We start from the raw sequence: 19,767 nt of genomic DNA on the forward strand, positions 1-19,767 counted from the left end.
ACATCGCTCTACTGGGAAGTGGAGGAGCAGACATCGCTCTACTGGGAAGTGGAGGAGCAGACATCGCTCTACTGGGAAGTGGAGGAGCAGACATCACTCTACTGGGAAGTGGAGGAGCAGACATCGCTCTACTGGGAAGTGGAGGAGCAGACATCATTTCAAATGGTTTAGGTTGTATCTTTATGATGTGTTTACCTTAACTCTTTCTCACACCAGTAGTGAAAACATGGTTGAACTCAGAATGAAACAGCACTGACAAGGAAGATCTTCTAAAGAGGAGGAGCTGGGAGCCAGCCGATAGAACATACCTCATAGCTAAACGCCTGCTGTCTGGAAGCCATGATTAAGGAATATAAATAGACCCAGTCATCATAGACGCAGGCACCATTGTTTGGAAGTCCAAGGAAAAGGTCCATGTAACAGTAACCCAATCCTCAGCCCCCTAACTCATGCCCCATGTTTGAAGGCTTCGTGTGGGCCGGGGCCCCATAAACTGTATCATTTCCCGACTTCTCCCTCCTCCCTCACTCAACATACAGTGAATGGAAGTACAGGAGCCATCTCAGTCTGTTTTCTGTCTCATGGATTGAATAATGGTGGCGACTCTCTACCGATGCTCACACCCATCCAAAGCTTTTAAATCCACGATGGGGACTGTGTAGAGCGTTGGGAGGAAATGAGCCTTCTCTATGGCCAGTTTTCTAGATCACAGGAAATGCACTAGGGATGCTCTTTATGTTTGTGCCAACTACCAACCTCTCACCTCCCTCCCTCTCTTTCTCTCCTCCCCTCTGCAGATTGTCTTTGAGGCGGTGAGCACAGGACAACGAGGCCTACTGGCCATCAAGAGCATCATCTTGCAAGGCCACCAGTGCAGTAAGTCTCCACTGCTACGCACGCACACAATGAATGTGTTATGTAGTCAAGTCCCATAACTCACTGGGTTGTCACTCTTCAGGCCCCCCCCTCCCTAATCTCTCGCTCCTCACTAGTTATATTGCTGTCACCTACCGACCCATGTCTTTGCTATATAGTGAACTCCATATCGGTATTTTTCTGGGGAATATATTTCCAGCCCGTCCTGTGACATGAATGAAGCCAGGATATACTACACAGCCCGTCATATTAAATGTGTTTCACTGAGACAAAGGCAAAAAGAGGGGAGGGGAGCAAGCTTCCTGTCATTCTCCTGCTCTCCAGGAAAGACTCCCTGAGACACAATCCTCCCCCAGATTTGTAAAGTTCTGTGTGAGCATGCTAGACTAATTGCCTCGGATAGAACTCACAGATCTGCTTAGCCATGTAGCCAGGTGCCGAGGAACAACCACTCCACAAAGAATGTGTGAGGATTCACTGCGTGGATCGGCCCTCACACCGCACACATTATGTTGAATGAAGATATAAACACGCGGAAACATCTCACATTTTTCTGCATCACATTTCAGTTTTATATAGTTGTTTTATTAACAACGTCGCTGCGTAGAGTGGTGTGTGACTTTCCAAGGGCACTCAACAGATTACGTGTCAACAAAGAGAGGTACTTAGCCTCATGAGAACGTTGACTTCTTTTTGAGTTTGGCCCAGGTTCAGGTTTGTATCCCAGTTGAAGCAGGGCAATACCATTAGCCCTCCGCTCCAAAGATTGGGGGAGTGCTGAGCTGGGAGATATCAGGACCGCCGTTACTTCACAAGAGCTTTTTTAATTGCCTACCACAGAGTTCCGTGGCGTGTACTATAGTGTACCTCATCTCAGATATCAGAATCAAGGTCGTCGCCCGCCACGGCCCGCCTGCTTCGAACACGGAGAGACAAGGGGGAGCTAATTAAAAAGTCCTTTACATAATTTGATTAGCATGGACTTTCATCCTTGCGTTAGTGAGGTGGTGATCCAACTTCCATTAGACATTCAGATTGACCCAGATACGTCAGCTTTGTTGTTAGTTCAGCTGCCTGACTAAGGGGACAACCCCCCTTCTCTCACACACACACACACACACACACACACACTGTATCAACAAGGCTACAAGGAAGCATGTTTTGTTCCCTGTAATGGGAATTTGAAGATTGGGAGAGGAGAGCAGTCATTGATAAAGTCTATCAAAATCAATCTAGTTTAATTACAAGTTGCAATAGACACCTCCAGCACAGAAGCAGAGAAAATGCCTAACTGGCTTTCTCTAAGCAGGCCGTTATATTCTAATCTCACAGCACCAATGTTCTGTTCTGTCAACAGATATGAATGCAATCCATAACATTCAGTAACAAGTTGTGGCCATCAACCCAGACACAAATGAGTGTCACAAATAGAACCCTGGAAATCAGGTGTATTACAGAAAGGGAAACATGTAAATGTGCAAAGTATTGGATAGTTGCTGTAAACTGAATATGAACTTTATTAATCTTAAATTTCCCCATTACACCTCCAAAAACACAGGGTGCTCTGAACACAGGGGCGAGACATTTGTTTATGGCCCTGTTTTGATCCCCCACCCCCCCACTACTTTCGCATTTCCCGCTATTGTTGCATCTCTGAAAACTTTCTTCTAATATCCTTGAACTCTGGAGAGATACGACAGGTTTATACTTTCCCCGGCTTGAATATTTTCACCACGGCTTATTTTCATGCCTCCTGACCTCCTCTCGCCACTGTAATATCCTGATTGAAAATGCTGTCCCAGAGACTCCTGGGAAGAAGGTTAAAAAAAATGTTTGATTGAATCTCGTCAGATTTCAGCCCGCGTGGCTCAAGCGATCAGACCAAGGTTAGGCCAACAGAGAAGAAATGTGATTTGTTTTTTTGTGGTATTAAAGGATAATAGGCTGTTTAGTTGAAAGGGGGATACTAGTCAGTTGTAACACTTAATGCATTCAACTGAAATGTGTCTTCCGCATTTAACCCAACCCCTCTGAATCAGAGAGGTGCGGGGGGCTGCCATAATCGAGATCCATGTTTTCGTCACCCGTGGTTAACTGCCTTGCTCAGGGGCAGAATGACAGATTTCTATCTTGTAAGCTTGGGGATTCGATCCAGCAACCTTTCAGTTACTTGCTCAACTCTCTAACCACGTCCCTGTTTAGTATGACTTGCGGAAGATGCTATATACAGTTGAAGTCAGAAGTTTACTTATGTTTTTCAACCACTCCACAAATATCTTGTTAACAAACAATAGTTTTGGCAAGTCGGTTAGGACATCTACTTTGTGCATGACATTTGTAATTTTTCCAACAATTGTTTACAGGCAGATTATTTCACTTATAATTCACTGTATCACAATTCCAGTGGGTCAGAAGTTTACATACACTAAGATGACTGCCTTTAAATTCCAGAAAATTATGTCATGGCTTTAGAAGCTTCTGATAGGCTAATTGACATCTGAGTCAATTGGAAGTGTACCTATAGGAAGTGTACCTGTAGGATGTATTTCAAGGCCTACCATCAAACTCAGTCCCTCTTTGCTTGACATCATGGGATAATCAAAAGAAATCAGCCAAGACCACAGAAAAAAATGGTGGACCTCCACAAGTCTGGTTCATCCTTGGGAGCAATTTCCAAATGCCTGAAGGTACCACGTTCATCTGTACAAAAAATAGTATGCAAGTATAAACACTAGAGGTTGACCGATTTTTATAATTTTTCAATACCAATACAGATTATTGGAGGACCAAAAAAAGCAGATACCGATTAATCGGACGATTTTTATTTATTTGTAATAATGACAATTACAACAATACTGAATGAACACTTTTATTTTAACTTAATATAATACATCAATAAAATCCATTTAGCCTCAAATAAATAATGAAACATGTTCAATTTGGTTTATGCAAAAACAAAAGTGTTGGAGAAGAAAGTAAATGTGCAATATGTGCTATGTAAAAAAGCTAATGTTTAAGTTCCTTGTTCAGAACATGAGAACATATGAAAGCTGGTGGTTCCTTTTAACATGAGTCTTCAATATTCCCAGGTAAGAAGTTTTAGGTTGTAGTTATTATAGGAATTATAGGACTATTTCTCTCTATACCATCTGTATTTCATATACCTTTTGACTATTGGATGTTCTTATAGGCGCTTTAGTATTGCCAGTGTAACAGCGCTCACCCCGCTAACTAGCCAGCCATTTCACATCGGTTACACCAGCCTAATCTCGGGAGTTGAAAGGCTTGAAGTCATAAACAGCTCAATGCTTGAAGTACAGCAAAGAGCTGCTGGCAAAATGCACAAAAGTGCTGTTTGAATGAATGTTTACGAGCCTGCTGCTGCCTACCACCGCTCAGTCAGACTGCTCTATCAAATCATATACTTAATTATAACATAATAACACACGGAAATACAAGCCTTAGTTCATTAATATTGTAAAATACGGAAACTAATTTCGAAAACAAAACGTTTACTATTTTCAGTGAAATACAGAACAGTTCTGTATTTTATCTAACGGGTGGCATCCATAAGTCTAAATATTCCTGTTACATTGCACAACCTTCAATGTTATGTCATTTTTACGTAAAATTCTGGCAAATTTGTTCGCAACGAGCCAGGCGGCCCAAACTGTTGCATATACCCTGGCACTGTTGCACAGAATGCAAGAGACGTGACACAATTTCCCTAGTTTAATATTGCCTTCTAACCTGGATTTCCTTTAGCTAAATATGCAGGTTTAACAAAATATACTTCTGTGTATTGATTTTAAGAAAGGCATTTATGTTTAAGGTTAGGTAGATTTGTGCAACGATTGTACTTTTTTCGAAAATGCACTTTTGTTAAATCATCCCCCGTTTGGCAAAGTTGGCTGTCTTTGTTCGGAAGAAATAGTCTTCACATAGTTTTCAATGAGCCAGGTGGCCCAAACTACTGCATATACCCTGACTCTGTTGCACAGAACGCAAGAGAAGTGACAAAATTTCCCAAGTTAAATGAAATTCATGTTAGCAGGCAATATTAACTAAATATGCAGGTTTTAAAAAATGTACTTGTGTATTGATTTTAAGAAAGGTGTTGATGTTTATGGTTAGGTACACATTGGTGCAACGACAGTGCTTTTCTCACGAATGCGATTGTTAAATCACCTGTTTGGCGAAGTAGGCTATGATTCAATGACAAATTAACAGGCACCGCATCGATTATATGCAACGCAGGACACGCTAGATAAACTAGTAATATTGTCAACCATGTGTAGTTAACTAGTGATTATGTTAAGATTGATTGTTTTTTTATAAGATACGTTTAATGCTAGCTAGCACCTTAACTTGGCTCCTTGCTGCACTCACATAACAGGTAGTCAGCCTGCCACGCAGGCTCCTCGTGGAGTGCAATGTAATCGGCCATGATCGGTGTCCAAAAATGCTGATTACCGATTGTTATGAAAACTTGAAATCGGCCCTAATTAATCAGCCATTCTGATTAATCGGTCGACCTAAAAATAAACACCAGGTGACCACGCGGCCGTGGTGCAAATCAATCCCAGAACAACAGCAAAGGACCTTATGAAGATGCTGGTGGAAACAGGTACAAAATTATCTATATCCACAATAAAACAAGTCCTATATCGACGTAACCTGAAAGGCCACTCAGCAAGGAAGAAGCCACTGCTCCAAAACTGTCATAAAAAAGCCAGACTACGGTTTGCAACTACACGTGGGGACAAAGATCGTACTTTTTGGAGTATTGTCTGATGAAACAAAAATAGAACTGTTTGGCCATAATGACCATCGTTATGTTTGGAGGAAAAATGGGGAGGCTTGCAAGCCGAAGAACACCATCCCAACTGTGAAGAACGGGGGTGGCAGCATCATGTTGTGGGGGTGCTTTGCTGCAGGAGGGACTAGTGCACTTCACAAAATAGATGGCATTGTGAGGAGGGAAATTTATGTGGATATATTGAAGCAACATCTCAAGACATCAGTCAGGAAGTTAAAGCTTGGTCGCAAATGGGTCTTCCAAATGGACAATGACCCCAAGCATACTTCCAAAGTTGTGGCAGAATGGCTTAAGGACAACAAAGTCAAGGTATTGGAGTGGCAATCACAAAGTCCTGACTTCAATCCTATTGAAAATTTATGGGCAGAACTGAAAAAGCGTGTGCAAGCAAGGAGGCCTACAAACCTGACTCAGTTACACCAGCTCTGTCAGGAGGAATTGGCTGAAGTTCACCCAACTTATTGTGGGAAGCTTGTGGAAGGCTACCCAAAACGTTTGACCCAAGTTAAACAATGTAAAGGCAATGCTAGCAAAAAAGCTGAAATAAATCATTCAATTTTTTTCTGACATTTCACGTTCCTAAAATAAAGTGGTGATCCTAACTGACCTAAGACGGGAAATTTTTACTATTATTAAATGTCAGGAATTGTGAAAAACTGATGTATGTAATCTTCCGACTTCAACTGTACATGCCCAGCCTATTGGATAGGTTGAGAAATGGAAATCCTGAGGGGGAAAAAAAGTATGAATTTACCCACAGTATGCTCAATATGAATGGAATGGAAATGTTAGACTGTAATTAAATTCAACTGATAGTGGATGAGACAATAATACATGAATATACTTTAATTAGAATGCTTCATATGGTCTAGGTTATTAATGTGTGTGTATATCTATTTTGCAGTGAGCACCCCACACTTCCTCCACATCAAAGGTGTGGAGGTCAACGCCAGGCAGACCGCCACCTTCCAGTGCACAGTCAACGGTCGACCACAAGACAGCCACAACCTCTGGTTACAGGCAAGTCAATTTTGACCTTAAACAGTCCTATGCTGTCATTTTAGATCCTTAATGCCACAGTGTTGGTGTCACATGAAGACAAACTGCCATTACCAGACTCCTTGTGTATGGCACATCTTCTTGAACCTTGGTTGACATCTGGACCTGAAATGAGAAGCTCTGTGTTTTCCACCGTTCTCCATGACATTACTGTGGAGCGGAAGGATCCAGACCTCTACCTACCTAATGAGGGCCCTACTCCGAACAGACCTCTACCTACCTAATGAGGGCCCTACTCCGAACAGACCTCTACCTACCTAATGAGGGCCCTACTCTGAACAGACCTCTACCTACCTAATGAGGGCCCTACTCTGAACAGACCTCTACCTACCTAATGAGGGCCCTACTCTGAACAGACCTCTACCTACCTAATGAGGGCCCTACTCTGAACAGACCTCTACCTACCTAATGAGGGCCCTACTCTGAACAGACCTCTACCTACCTAATGAGGGCCCTACTCTGAACAGACCTCTACCTACCCAATGAGGGCCCTACTCTGAACAGACCTCTACCTACCTAATGAGGGCCCTACTCTGAACAGACCTCTACCTACCTAATGAGGGCCCTACTCTGAACAGACCTCTACCTACCTAATGAGGGCCCTACTCTGAACAGACCTCTACCTACCCAATGAGGGCCCTACTCTGAACAGACCTCTACCTACCTAATGAGGGCCCTACTCTGAACAGACCTCTACCTACCTAATGAGGGCCCTACTCTGAACAGACCTCTACTTACCTAATGAGGGCCCTACTCTGAACAGACCTCTACCTACCTAATGAGGGCCCTACTCTGAACAGACCTACACTACTGTTCAAAAGTTTGGAGTCACTTAGAAATGTCCTTGTTAAAAAAAAAAACATTTGTCCATTTTAAAATAACATCAAATTGATCAGAAATACAGTGTAGATGTTAATGCTGTAAATTACTATTGTAGCTGGAAACTGCAGATTTAAATAAAAATGGAATATCTACATAGGCGTAGAGGCAAATTATCAGCAACCATCACTCCTGTGATCCAATGGCACGTTGTGTTAGCTAATCAAAGTTTATCATTTTAAAAGGTTAATTGATCATTAGAAAACCCTTTTGCAATTATGTTAGCACAGCTGCAAACTGTTGTTCTGTTTAAAGAAGCAATTAAACTGGCCTTTAAATTAGTTGAGAATCTGGAGCATCAGCATTTGTGGGTTCCATGACAGGCTCAAAATGTCCAGAAACAAAGACTTTCTTCTGAAACTCATCAGTCTATTCTTGTAAAACTCCAGTGTTCCTCTGACCGGTGTCTGTGTTCTTTTGCCCATCTCAATCTTTTCTTTTTGTTGGCCAGTCTGCGATATGGCTTTTTCTTTGCAATTCTGCCTAGAAGGCCAGATTCCAGGAGTCACATCTTCACTGTTGACGTTGAGACTGGTGTTTTTCACATACTATTTAATGAAGCTGCCAGTTGAGGACTTGTGAGGAGTCTGTTTCTCAAACTAGTGTGTGTTGCCTCACAGTCCCTGCTGTTCCATAAGGTTATTTTTTCTTGTTTTTTAAATCTAATTTTACTGCTTGCGTCAGTTACTTGATGTGGAATAGAGTTCCATGTAATCATGGCTCTATGTAGTACTGTGTGCCTCCCATAGTCTGTTCTGGACTTGGGGACTGTGAAGAGACCTCTGGTGGCATGTCTTGTGGGGTATGCATGGGTGCCGAGCTTTGTGCCAGTAGTTTAGACAGACAGCTCAGTGCATTCAACATGTCAATACCTCTCATTAATAAAAGTAGTGATGAAGTCAATCTCTCCTCCACTTTCAGCCAGGAGAGATTGTCATGCATATTATTAATGTTTTCTCTCTGTTTTCAGCCAGCCGTGCTGCCCTGTTCTGAGGCAATTGCAATATTCCTTAGTCCATTTTTGTGGCACCTGACCACACGACTGAACAGTAGTCAAGGTGCGACAAAATTAGGGCCTGTAGGACCTGCCTTGTTGATAGTGTTGTTAAAACAGAGCATCGCTTTATTATAGACAGACTTCTCCCCATCTTAGCTACTACTGCATCAATATGTTTTGAGCATGACAGTTTCCAATCTAGTGTTACTCCAAGCAGTTTAGTCATCTCAACTTTCTCAATTTCCACCTTATTTATTACAATATTTAGTTGAGGTTTAGAGTTTAGTGAGTGTTTTGTTCTAAGTAAAATGCTTTTAGTTTTAGAAATATTTAGGGCTAACTTATTCCTTGCCACCCAATCTGAAACTAACTGCAGCTCTTTGTGGCGTTTTGCAGTCATTTCAGTCGCTGTAGTAGCTGACGTGTATAGCGTTGAGTCATCCGTATACATAGAAACTCTGGCTTTACTCAAAGTCAGTGGCATGTCATTAGTAAAAATTTTAAAAAGCAAGGGGCCTAAACAGCTACTCTGGGGAATTCATGATTCTAACTGGATTATATTTGATAGGCTAATATTAAAGAACACCCTCTGTGTTCTGTTAGACAAGTAACTCTTAATCCACATTATAGCAGGGGGTGTAAAGCCATAACACATACGTTTTTCCAGCAGCAGACTATGATCAATAATGTCAAAAGCTGCGCTGAAGTCTAACAAGACAGCCCCCACAATCTTTTTATCATCAATTTCTCTCAGCCAATCATCAGTCATTTGTGGAAGTGCTTGTTGAGTGTCCTTCCCTACAAGAATGTTGAAATTCTGTTGTAAATGTTCTTGTCATCTGCATATCACTGTGTTATCTGTAGGTTGACAGTGTGTGAGGTAGATCAGTGTGCTATCGGTAGGTTGACAGTAAATGAGGTAATCGCTCCTCTTAACGAATTCCTTTCATCCTCGTTAATGCCGGAGATGAAACACTAGCATTAAGTGAAATCCCCCCCGGTGACAGTAATGAAGAAATATTCCTGACAAACAAATGGCCCCCCATCTGGTATGGGTGTGTGTGTGTTTGGTTTTGTCGGCGTGTGTGTGGTGACAGCTGTGAGGAAGCCGGGGTGCAGAGAGAACACACAGCGTGGCGCTTGCTGACAGGATTCTCTGTCCCTCTCGCTCTTCAAACAGACCAGCAGACGAACACAAACATACACACAGCCTGCTGACACAACACTCCTGGTATTGCCAGAAGTTGTATTTGACCCCCTCTTCCAATTTCATGCACCAAAAGAAAAAATTGGGAGGATATCTCCCCTAACATAAACATCAGGAGGATATCTCCCCTAACATAAACATCAGGAGGATATCTCCCCTAACATAAACATCAGGAGGATACCTCCCCTAACATAAACATCAGGAGGATATCTCCCCTAACATAAACATCAGGAGGATATCTCCCCTAACATAAACATCAGGAGGATACCTCCCCTAACATAAACAGCAGGAGGATACCTCCACAAACATGAACATCAGGAGGATACCTCCCCTAACATAAACAGCAGGAGGATACCTCCACAAACATGAACATCAGGAGGATACCTCCCCTAACATAAACATCAGGAGGATACCTCCCTAACATAAACATCAGGAGGATACCTCCCTAACATAAACATCAGGAGGATACCTCCCCTAACATAAACAGCAGGAGGATACCTCCCTAACATAAACAGCAGGAGGATACCTCCCTAACATAAACAGCAGGAGGATACCTCCCCTAACATAAACAGCAGGAGGATACCTCCCTAACATAAACAGCAGGAGGATACCTCCCCTAACATAAACAGCAGGAGGATACCTCCCTAACATAAACATCAGGAGGATACCTCCCTAACATAAACATCAGGAGGATACCTCCCTAACATAAACAGCAGGAGGATACCTCCCCTAACATAAACAGCAGGAGGATACCTCCCCTAACATAAACATCAGGAGGATACCTCCCCTAACATAAACATCAGGAGGATACCTCCCCTAACATAAACATCAGGAGGATACCTCCCCTAACATAAAAAGCAGGAGGATACCTCCTCCAACATAAACATTGGGAGGATACCTCCTCCAACATAAACATTGGGAGGATACCTCCTCCAACATAAACATCTGGAGGATATCTCCCCTAACATAAACAGCAGGAGGATACCTCCCCTAACATAAACATCAGGAGGATACCTCCCCTAACATAAACATCAGGAGGATACCTCCCCCAACATAAACATCGGGAGGATACCTCCTCCAACATAAACATTGGGAGGATACCTCCTCCAACATAAACATCGGGAGGATATCTCCCCTAACATAAACATCGGGAGGATATCTCCCCTAACATAAACATCTGGAGGATATCTCCCCTAACATAAACATCTGGAGGATATCTCCCCTAACATAAACATCGGGAGGATATCTCCCCTAACATAAACATTGGGAGGATTTCTCCTCTAACATGATGGCCAGTGCTCTGTCTGGTCTGTTGTTCTCTCTCCCATCTAAAGTATTGGACCGTCAGTGGTTCAGTTTGACCGCTCTGTGACCGTCTGCACCGATGCTGTTCCCCAGGTGGACTAGACTAGCGTTGCCTGCCAGGCAGCCACATACTCCTCTCCTATTCATAAACCGACCAGCGGAATGTGGAAACCTGCTGGTTAGCCCAATGGTGTTAGACCCTATAGCCTGCAGACACTCTTCAATAGGTCTCAGCTCATGTGTTTACAATGTACTGCTTCAATCTGCAGTACATTCTACTGTACCCTAGTCTACACCATGCTGGCAGTGTTGACTTCATAAACAAAGATTGACAAGAGTTACTGCAGACGACTCAATTTGTCAAATGAGGGGAACCAGTTTGGATGGGGAATGTGTTTGTCACAACACTCCTAATGTACAGTTGAAGTCGGAAGTTCCATACACTTAGGTTGGAGACAAACTATAGTTTTGGCAAGTCGGTCACAAGTAATTTTCCCAACAATTGTTTACAGACAGATTATTTCACTTATAATTCACTGTATCACAATTCCAGTGGGTCAGAAGTTTACATACACCAAGTTGACTGTGCCTTTAAACAGCTTGGAAAATACATGGCTTTAGAAGCTTCTGATAGCCTAATTGACATAATTTGAGTCATTTGGAGGTGTACCTGTGGATAGAAATCAAGGCCTACTTTCAAACTCAGTGCCTCTTTGCTTGATATAATGGGAAAATCAAAAGAAATCAGCCAAGACCTCAGAAAAAAATGTAGACCTCCACAAGTCTGGTTAATCCTTGGGAGGTACCACGTTCATCTGGAGAAACAATAGTATGCAAGTATAAACACCATGTGACCATGCAGCCGTCATACCGCTCAGGAAAGGAGATGGGTTCTGTCTCCTAGAGATGAATGTACTTTGGTGCGAAATGTGCAAATCAATCCCAGAACAACAGCAAAGGACCTTGTGAAGATGCTGGAGGAAACAGGTACAAAAGTATCTATATCCACAGTAAATTGAGTCCTATATCGACATAACCTGAAAGGCCGTTCAGCAAGGAAGAAGCCAATCCTCCAAACTGCCATAAAAATAGCCAGACTACGGTTTGCAACTGCACATGGGGACAAAGATCATACTTTTTGGAGAAATGTCTGATGAAACAAAAATAGAACTGTTTGGCCATAATGACCATCGTTATGTTTGGAGGAAAAATGGGGAGGCTTGCAAGCCGAAGAACACCATCCCAACCATGAAGCATGGGGGTGGCAGCATAATTTTGTGGGGGTGCTTTGCTGCAGGAGGGACTGGTGCTCTTCACAAAATAGATGGCATCATGAGTGGGGAAAAGTATGTGGATATATTAAAGTAACATCTCAAGACATCAGTCGGGAAATTAAAGCTTGGTTGCAAATGGGTCTTCCAAATGGACAATGACCTAATGCATACTTCCAAAGTTATGGCAAATGGCTTTTAAGGACAACAAAGTCAATGTATTGGAGTGGCCATCACAATGCCCTGACCTCAATCCTATAGACAATTTGTGGGCAGAACTGATAAAGCGTGTGCAAGAAAGGAGGCCTGCACACCTGACTCAGTTACACCAGTTACACCAGCTCTGTCAGGAGGAATGGGCCAAAATTCACCCAAGGTATTGTGGGAAGCTTGTGGAAGGCTACCTGAAACCTTTGACCCAAGTTAAACAATTTAAAGGCAATGCTACCAAATACTAATTGAGTGTATATAAACTTCTGACCCACTGGGAATGTGATGAAAGAAATAAAAGCTGAAATAAATCATTCTCTCTACTATTATTCTGACATTTCACATTCTTCTAATAAAGTGGTGACCCTAACTGACCTAAAACAGGGAATTTTTACTATGATTAAAGGTCAGGAATTGTGAAAAACTGAGTTTAAATGTATTTGGCTAAGGTGTATGTAAACTTCCGACTTCAACTGTACATTTACATGATCGTGTGTTGCTGTGTATTTTCCTACCAGGGTATCGGAGGGAGACGGGCCCCGATGAGAGAGACCAAGCCGGTGAACTCTCGCCGCTACACCGCCACGTTTGACGTGGAGAACACCACTAAGGGAGACTCTGGACGCTTCCGCTGCATCGTCCACTCAGACAAGGGTGTGGGCGTGTCCAGTTATGCCGACCTGACCGTCAAACGTAAGTCACGTTCTGCTTGTGCCTCCTATATTGACTTGCCAAAAAGACCGGTACAGTTTCCTCACAAATAGGTGCTACGTCAGGGACTACTGTACAGTATACTGTTCATGGTAGTGTTATCCCTATGCATACAGTATACTGTTCATGGTAGTGTTATCCCTATGCCTACAGTATACTGTTCATGGTAGTGTTATCCCTATGCATACAGTATACTGTTCATGGTAGTGTTATCCCTATGCATACAGTATACTGTTCATGGTAGTGTTATCCCTATGCATACAGTATACTGTTCATGGTAGTGTTATCCCTATGCATACAGTATACTGTTCATGGTAGTGTTATCCCTATGCATACAGTATACTGTTCATGGTAGTGTTATCCCTATGCATACAGTATACTGTTCATGGTAGTGTTATCCCTATGCATACAGTATACTGTTCATGGTAGTGTTATCCCTATGCATACAGTATACTGTTCATGGTAGTGTTATCCCTATGCATACAGTAGCTCTAAGAGTGAAAGAGTTATGAAATAGCATTTCACTTTGACTTTTAATCAACTATAATAGATATTTAATTAAGTTAATTTCTTCAACCAGTCACAAACCAGTCTGTCATTTTATTGTATAATTTCCAATGTCAAGGCCAAGAGTGGGCCTCTCTCTCTCTCTCTCCAATCTCCATAGCTCAGGTTCAGCCTTAGTGATTGGCCTCTATTGTACTCTAAATGTCTCTCTTAGGAAGTTCAGTGTGAGGGATAGCTATAATCCTGGCCTGCCAGATAGAGACCTGTCAATCACTCTCAAATAGCCCTGCGCGTTTCCACCATCACACTCTGTCTCTGTGTGCAGCAGGCGCCAGCAGCGGCCTCACTGACAATGTGTCGGAGGAGGTGTGTGTGTGTGTGTGTGTGTGTGTGTGTGTGTGTGTGTGTGTGTGTGTTTGTGTGTGTGTGCATGTTGTACTGTTTATTAGGTACACCACCCCGTTCATGAAAATGGTTCGCTCCTATAGACTATATAAAACAGGCATCGAGGCATTGAGTTACTGTTCGATTGAACGTTAGGATGGGCAAAACAAGTGACCTAAAGCAACTTTGAGCATGGTGTGATCATCCATGCCAGGTGCTTCGTTTCCAGTATCTCAGAAACGGCTAGCCAGTGCCTCTCGCACGACGTGTGTAGGGTTTACCTAGAATGACGCGACAAACAAAACATCCAGTCAGCGGCAGTCCTGAAGGGGGAAAAACACCTTGTTGACGAAAGGTCGAAGGGCAAGAATCGTACAAGCTAACAGGCAGGTCACAAACAGTGAAATAATGGTGCAGTACAACAGTGGTGTGGAGAACGGCTTCTCGGAACACACAACTTGTCAGTCCTTTCCACAAATGGGCTATTGCAGCAAACAACCACACTAGGTTCCACTCGTATCAGCTAACAACAAGAAGTGGCTCCAGTGGGTACACGATCACCAACACTGGAGAAGGATTGGAAAACGTATTATAACAGCAACAACCAGTTCCCTTTTCAATTGAGTTGTCTACATGTTTTCATCCCGGCCGTTTGTCCCCCCCTCACTGATCTAATATTTCATTTAGGAAACTTTTCATATTCACATAATTTTTATGAATTTGCCAGCACCGACTCGGCTACGGCTCGTTTTTACCACTTGTTTTATTCCATCCAATTTATGAGGAAGTGTTTCGTCTAGTGAAGACGTGTGGTGGCTTTGTCAGCAGAGTGCACAGCTCTTCTCTGAGTTGGTGACCCTACTGGTCCTGTTTTCACACAGTCAGAGTAGGAGTGCTGATATAGGATCAGTTTAGCCTTTCAGATCATAATGAATAGGATTATACGGAGGGGGCTGATCCCATATCTACAGAGGGGGGGGCTGATCCCATATCTACACAGAGGGGGGCTGATCCCAGATCTACAGGAGGGGGCTGATCCCAGATCTACAGGAGGGGGGCTGATCCCAGATCTACAGAGGGGAGGGGGGCTGATCCCAGATCCCAGATCTATGGATGGGGACAGGGACAGGGGCTGATCCCAGATCTAGTCAAGGACACCGAGTACCAGGGATACTGACCCAAGAACGGTCTTTAAAGTCCCAATGCAGCCGTTTTTATATCAATCTCAAATTGTTTTTGGGCAACAATTAAGTACCTTACTATAATAGATTTTCATTAAAATGGGCAAAAATAGCTTTTTACCAAGACACCATTTCCCAAGCAAGAATTTAGCTAGGACTGTCTGGGAGTGGTTTGAGTAGGAAGGGAAACTGAACGAGCTATTATTGGCAGAGAGGTTTGTAACTCTCTTTGCCGTTGGCTATTATTGGCAGAGAGGTTTGTAACTCTCTTTGCCGCTGGCTATTATTGGCAGAGAGGTTTGTAACTCTCTTTGCCGTTGGCTATTATTGGCAGAGAGGTTTGTAACTCTCTTTGCCGCTGGCTATTATTGGCAGAGAAGTTTGTAACTCTCTTTGCCGTTGGCTATTATTGGCAGAGAGGTTTGTAACTCTCTTTGCCGTTGGCTATTATTGGCAGAGAGGTTTGTAACTCTCTTTGCCGTTGGCTATTATTGGCAGAGAGGTTTAACTCTCTTTGCCGTTCTATTAACCAAATTACCGCATGGTGATGTCACCATGGAAAGCCGACACTCCTGCCCATGCAAACCTGCTGATTAGAAGGTCCTGTGTAGATTGTATTTTCAACCAGTAACTATCAGGAAACAACACTGATGAAATGTTTTCACACTTCTACAGTGTTGGTTTCATCAGCTGTTGTACAATATGATATTAAACACAGGGAAAACTGAATGTTGACTGCACTGGGCCTTTAACCCTGCTGTGGTCATATAGGCTGACCTGAGGCATGTAGAAGAATGGCTGGGGTTATAAATTATTCACGTTGTACTGTTTAACCCCCACATGGCCCAACAGGTCCCAGAGAGGGACATTACTATACCACTACTGCCAGTTAGAGGATATATTATTCACCTGGAACGCTACCTACTGCACAGGTGTATGTTAACCTAGAGAATGGTTTAGATTTGCACTTTTGGTTTTGGACATTGATCCTTTTACTTTTTGTTTGAAGTGAATGTCACTTTTTGCTCTGACTTTGGATGTAGTTCAAGGTATTGAGTCTCTTTAGATGACCTCTTTGTCAGAGCTTGGCCAGCTAGGTCACAAGGGAGGGCTTGGCATCCATCTCAGAACACTGTGCCTTAGCCATACCTAATGTGCCTGTATCAGTAGCTTAGGCATACACTGCACCCCTAGAATGAACAAAAGCTCCCTTTCTGAACAGACCTGACCTCCATATTGCACCATTAAGAAGCACTATCATTGCCTGGAGTTAGAACTACTGTTTGTGAATCTCACAGGCTTATTAGCATACCATGTGTAACAGTATAGCTTCTGTCCCTCTCCTCGCCTCGACCTGGGTGCGAACCAGGGACTCTGCACACATCAACAACTACCTCCCGGGTGGTGCAGTGGTCTAAGGCACTGCATCGCAGTGCTAGCTGTGCCACCAGAGATTCTGGGTTCGAGCCCAGGCTCCATGTGGCGGTGCTCAATTGGCCCAGCGTCGTCTGGGTTAGGGAGGGTTTGGTCGGCAAGGATGTCCTTGTCTCATCGTGCACTAGCGACTCCTGTCGAGGGCCGGGCGCAGTGCACGCTGACCAGGTCGCCAGGTGTACGGTGTTTCCTCCAACACATTGGTGCGGCTGGCTTCCGGGTTGGATGTGCATTGTGTCAAGAAGCAGTGTGGCTTGGTTGGGTTGTTTCAGAGGAAGCATGGCTCTCGACCTTCGCCTCTCCCGAGTCCGTACGGGAGGTGCAGCGATGAGACAAGATTAACTACTACCAATTGGATACCACAAAATTGGGGAGATAAAGGGGTAAAATAATCAAATTAAAATAAAAAAACTGCCTCCCACGAAGCATCGTTACACATCGCTCCACAAAAGCCACAGCCCTTGTAGAGCAGGGGGAACAACTACTTCAAGGTCTTAGAGCGAGTGACATCACTGATTTGAAATGCTGTTCGCGTGCACCCCGCTAACTAGCTAGCCAATTCACATCGGTTACACATGGCTAGCACTGCCACACTAGCAACAACAAGCGTGCTCACAGAACATCCAACATCTCTCTGACCATGTTTTCGAACTCCTTTCTAAATATTGAACCCTAATCATTTCAGCACAATCCTAATGGTACCCAGAAGGGGAGTTTACATAAGCTTCCACAGCCCATGGGACAGGGACCAGTCATCTGGGGAACCGTGCGGGCTTAGAGGTTGGGTTGCATGGAAGTCGACCAGCCAATAACACTTCATATATAGCCTGTTTAGGGTAGGGCCCTGTGACCACTGGGAGGGTGTGGCTAGCAGCAGGTGCTATATAAAGTCACAGCTGCTTTTAGTTTCATAGTGCCTCTCCAGTCCACACGGCTCGCTGCTTGCTGACTCAGCAGTTATGGCTACATGCAGCCATCCAGCGCCACGTCGACAGCTGAGCGCCACCACCAACCACATGGCGACCACACGTAGACTTGCTTGCTGCCGCGAGCAGGCTCTTTGAACAAGGGGCACTCTTTTATGACCTCTAGGTTGTTGAGCAAGTGGGACTTGTAGTTCAACTGTAAAGTGGGACTTGTAGTTCAACTGTAAAGTGGGACTTGTAGTTCAACTGTAATTATGGATGAAGTCCCTTTTATTTGTTGGGCAACGTGGTGATGATGGGGATATCACTCCTCCAGAATTCGACTTAAATACTATTTGTTTTGTTTATACTTCAGCTGCAATTGATTACGCTTGCCTGGCCCAATGGAGCCAGTAGGATAGTCCCAAAAGTGCAAACTACACCCCTCTGTAACTCTCGGCAGACTCAATCAAATGCTCAGTGTTTGAAAGAAAACAAATCCTCTCACCACACAGATTGGTGTTGTCTGTAATGTCAGCCCCAGCGCATTATGCTGTTTAGTCATTACTGATGGTCGATACCCACGTGGAGGTGAAAGGGAGTGAGGCCTGACACATCACACGGCACCCGTCAGTACGATGTGGCTCCAACCTTTTGTTTTCCCATTCTGCTACGCGTCAGTGGCCTCGAAGGATCGATTGCCTGGCCCTCCCGAAGCTGTTGAAGGACCTGATATCTTATTTATCTCTTTCTTTCTTCCCCCAACCCAAACAAAATGTCAGAGATGATGTGGTATCGGCTTAGAGGAAATGGAGACTGCTAGAACACCTTACAAGCCCCGCCGTCTAACTCCACCGCACAGCCAGATTGAACTGTCACTTCATCTCAAAGTTAATCTGAGCTGACGATGAGGTGGCATCGTGCTCTCTCTCTCTGTTCTCTCTCTGTTCTCTCGCTCGGTTCTCTCCCTCTGTTCTCTCGCTCTGTTCGCTCTCTCTCTGTGTGTTCGCTCTCTCTCTGTGTGTTCGCTCTCTCTCTGTGTGTTCGCTCTCTCTCTGTGTGTTCGCTCTCTCTCTGTGTGTTCGCTCTCTCTCTGTGTGTTCGCTCTCTCTCTGGGTGTTCGCTCTCTCTCTGGGTGTTCGCTCTCTCTCTGGGTGTTCGCTCTCTCTCTGGGTGTTCGCTCTCTCTCTGGGTGTTCGCTCTCTCTCTGGGTGTTCGCTCTCTGTGTGTTCGCTCTCTCTCTGTTCGCTCTCTCTCTGTGTGTTCACTCTCTCTCTGTGTTCGCTCTCTCTCTGTTTTCTCTCTCACTCTCTCTGTGTTCTCATTCTCTCTCTGTTCTCTCTCACTGCTTCTCGAGACAGTAAGAGGTTTTTATTTGGCATGTGAGTCTCCACCTGTTTGCCGTCTGATAACAGTTAAATCAGTCAGTACCCCAGGGATCAGGACAGCTGTCTTGACTGCTAAAGAAAGACGGTTAAATCATCTAGACAACCTTTGTCTGAGTGGTTGGTCTCTATCAAATCAAATCAAATCAAATTTTATTTGTCACATACACATGGTTAGCAGATGTTAATGCGAGTGTAGCGAAATGCTTGTGCTTCTAGTTCCGACAATGCAGTAATAACGAGCAAGTAATCTAACTAACAATTCCCAAAAAAACTACTGTCATACACAGTGTAAGGGGATAAAGAATATGTACATAAGGATATATGAATGAGTGATGGTACAGAGCAGCATAGGCAAGATACAGTAGATGATATCGAGTACAGTATATACATATGAGATAAGTATGTAAACCAAGTGGCATAGTTAAAGTGGCTAGGGATACATGTATTACATAAGGATGCAGTCGATGATATAGAGTACAGTATCAACGTATGCATATGAGATGAACAATGTAGGGTAAGTAACATTATATAAGGTAGCATTGTTTAAAGTGGCTAGCGATACATTTACATCATTTCCCATCAATTCCCATGATTAAAGTGGCTGGAGTAGAGTCAGTGTCATTGACAGTGTGTT

General features: G+C 43.7%; 1 protein-coding gene across 12 annotated transcripts in view; it reads left to right on the top strand.

Annotated features, from left to right (window-relative positions):
• LOC112215327 (receptor-type tyrosine-protein phosphatase mu-like) overlaps positions 1-19,767 on the top strand; it is a 333,484-nt gene that overhangs the window by 120,225 nt on the left and 193,492 nt on the right. For all 12 annotated transcript variants that reach the window (XM_042298786.1, XM_042298787.1, XM_042298789.1 and 9 more), the window contains exons 4-6: positions 798-876; positions 6,600-6,715; positions 13,142-13,316. In XM_042298786.1, coding sequence (XP_042154720.1) covers positions 798-876; positions 6,600-6,715; positions 13,142-13,316 — 370 coding nt within the window. The remainder of the gene's footprint in view (positions 1-797; positions 877-6,599; positions 6,716-13,141; positions 13,317-19,767) is intronic.

Source organism: Oncorhynchus tshawytscha, linkage group LG16 (genome assembly GCF_018296145.1).
Source record: "Oncorhynchus tshawytscha isolate Ot180627B linkage group LG16, Otsh_v2.0, whole genome shotgun sequence".
Lineage (NCBI taxonomy): Eukaryota > Metazoa > Chordata > Actinopteri > Salmoniformes > Salmonidae > Oncorhynchus > Oncorhynchus tshawytscha.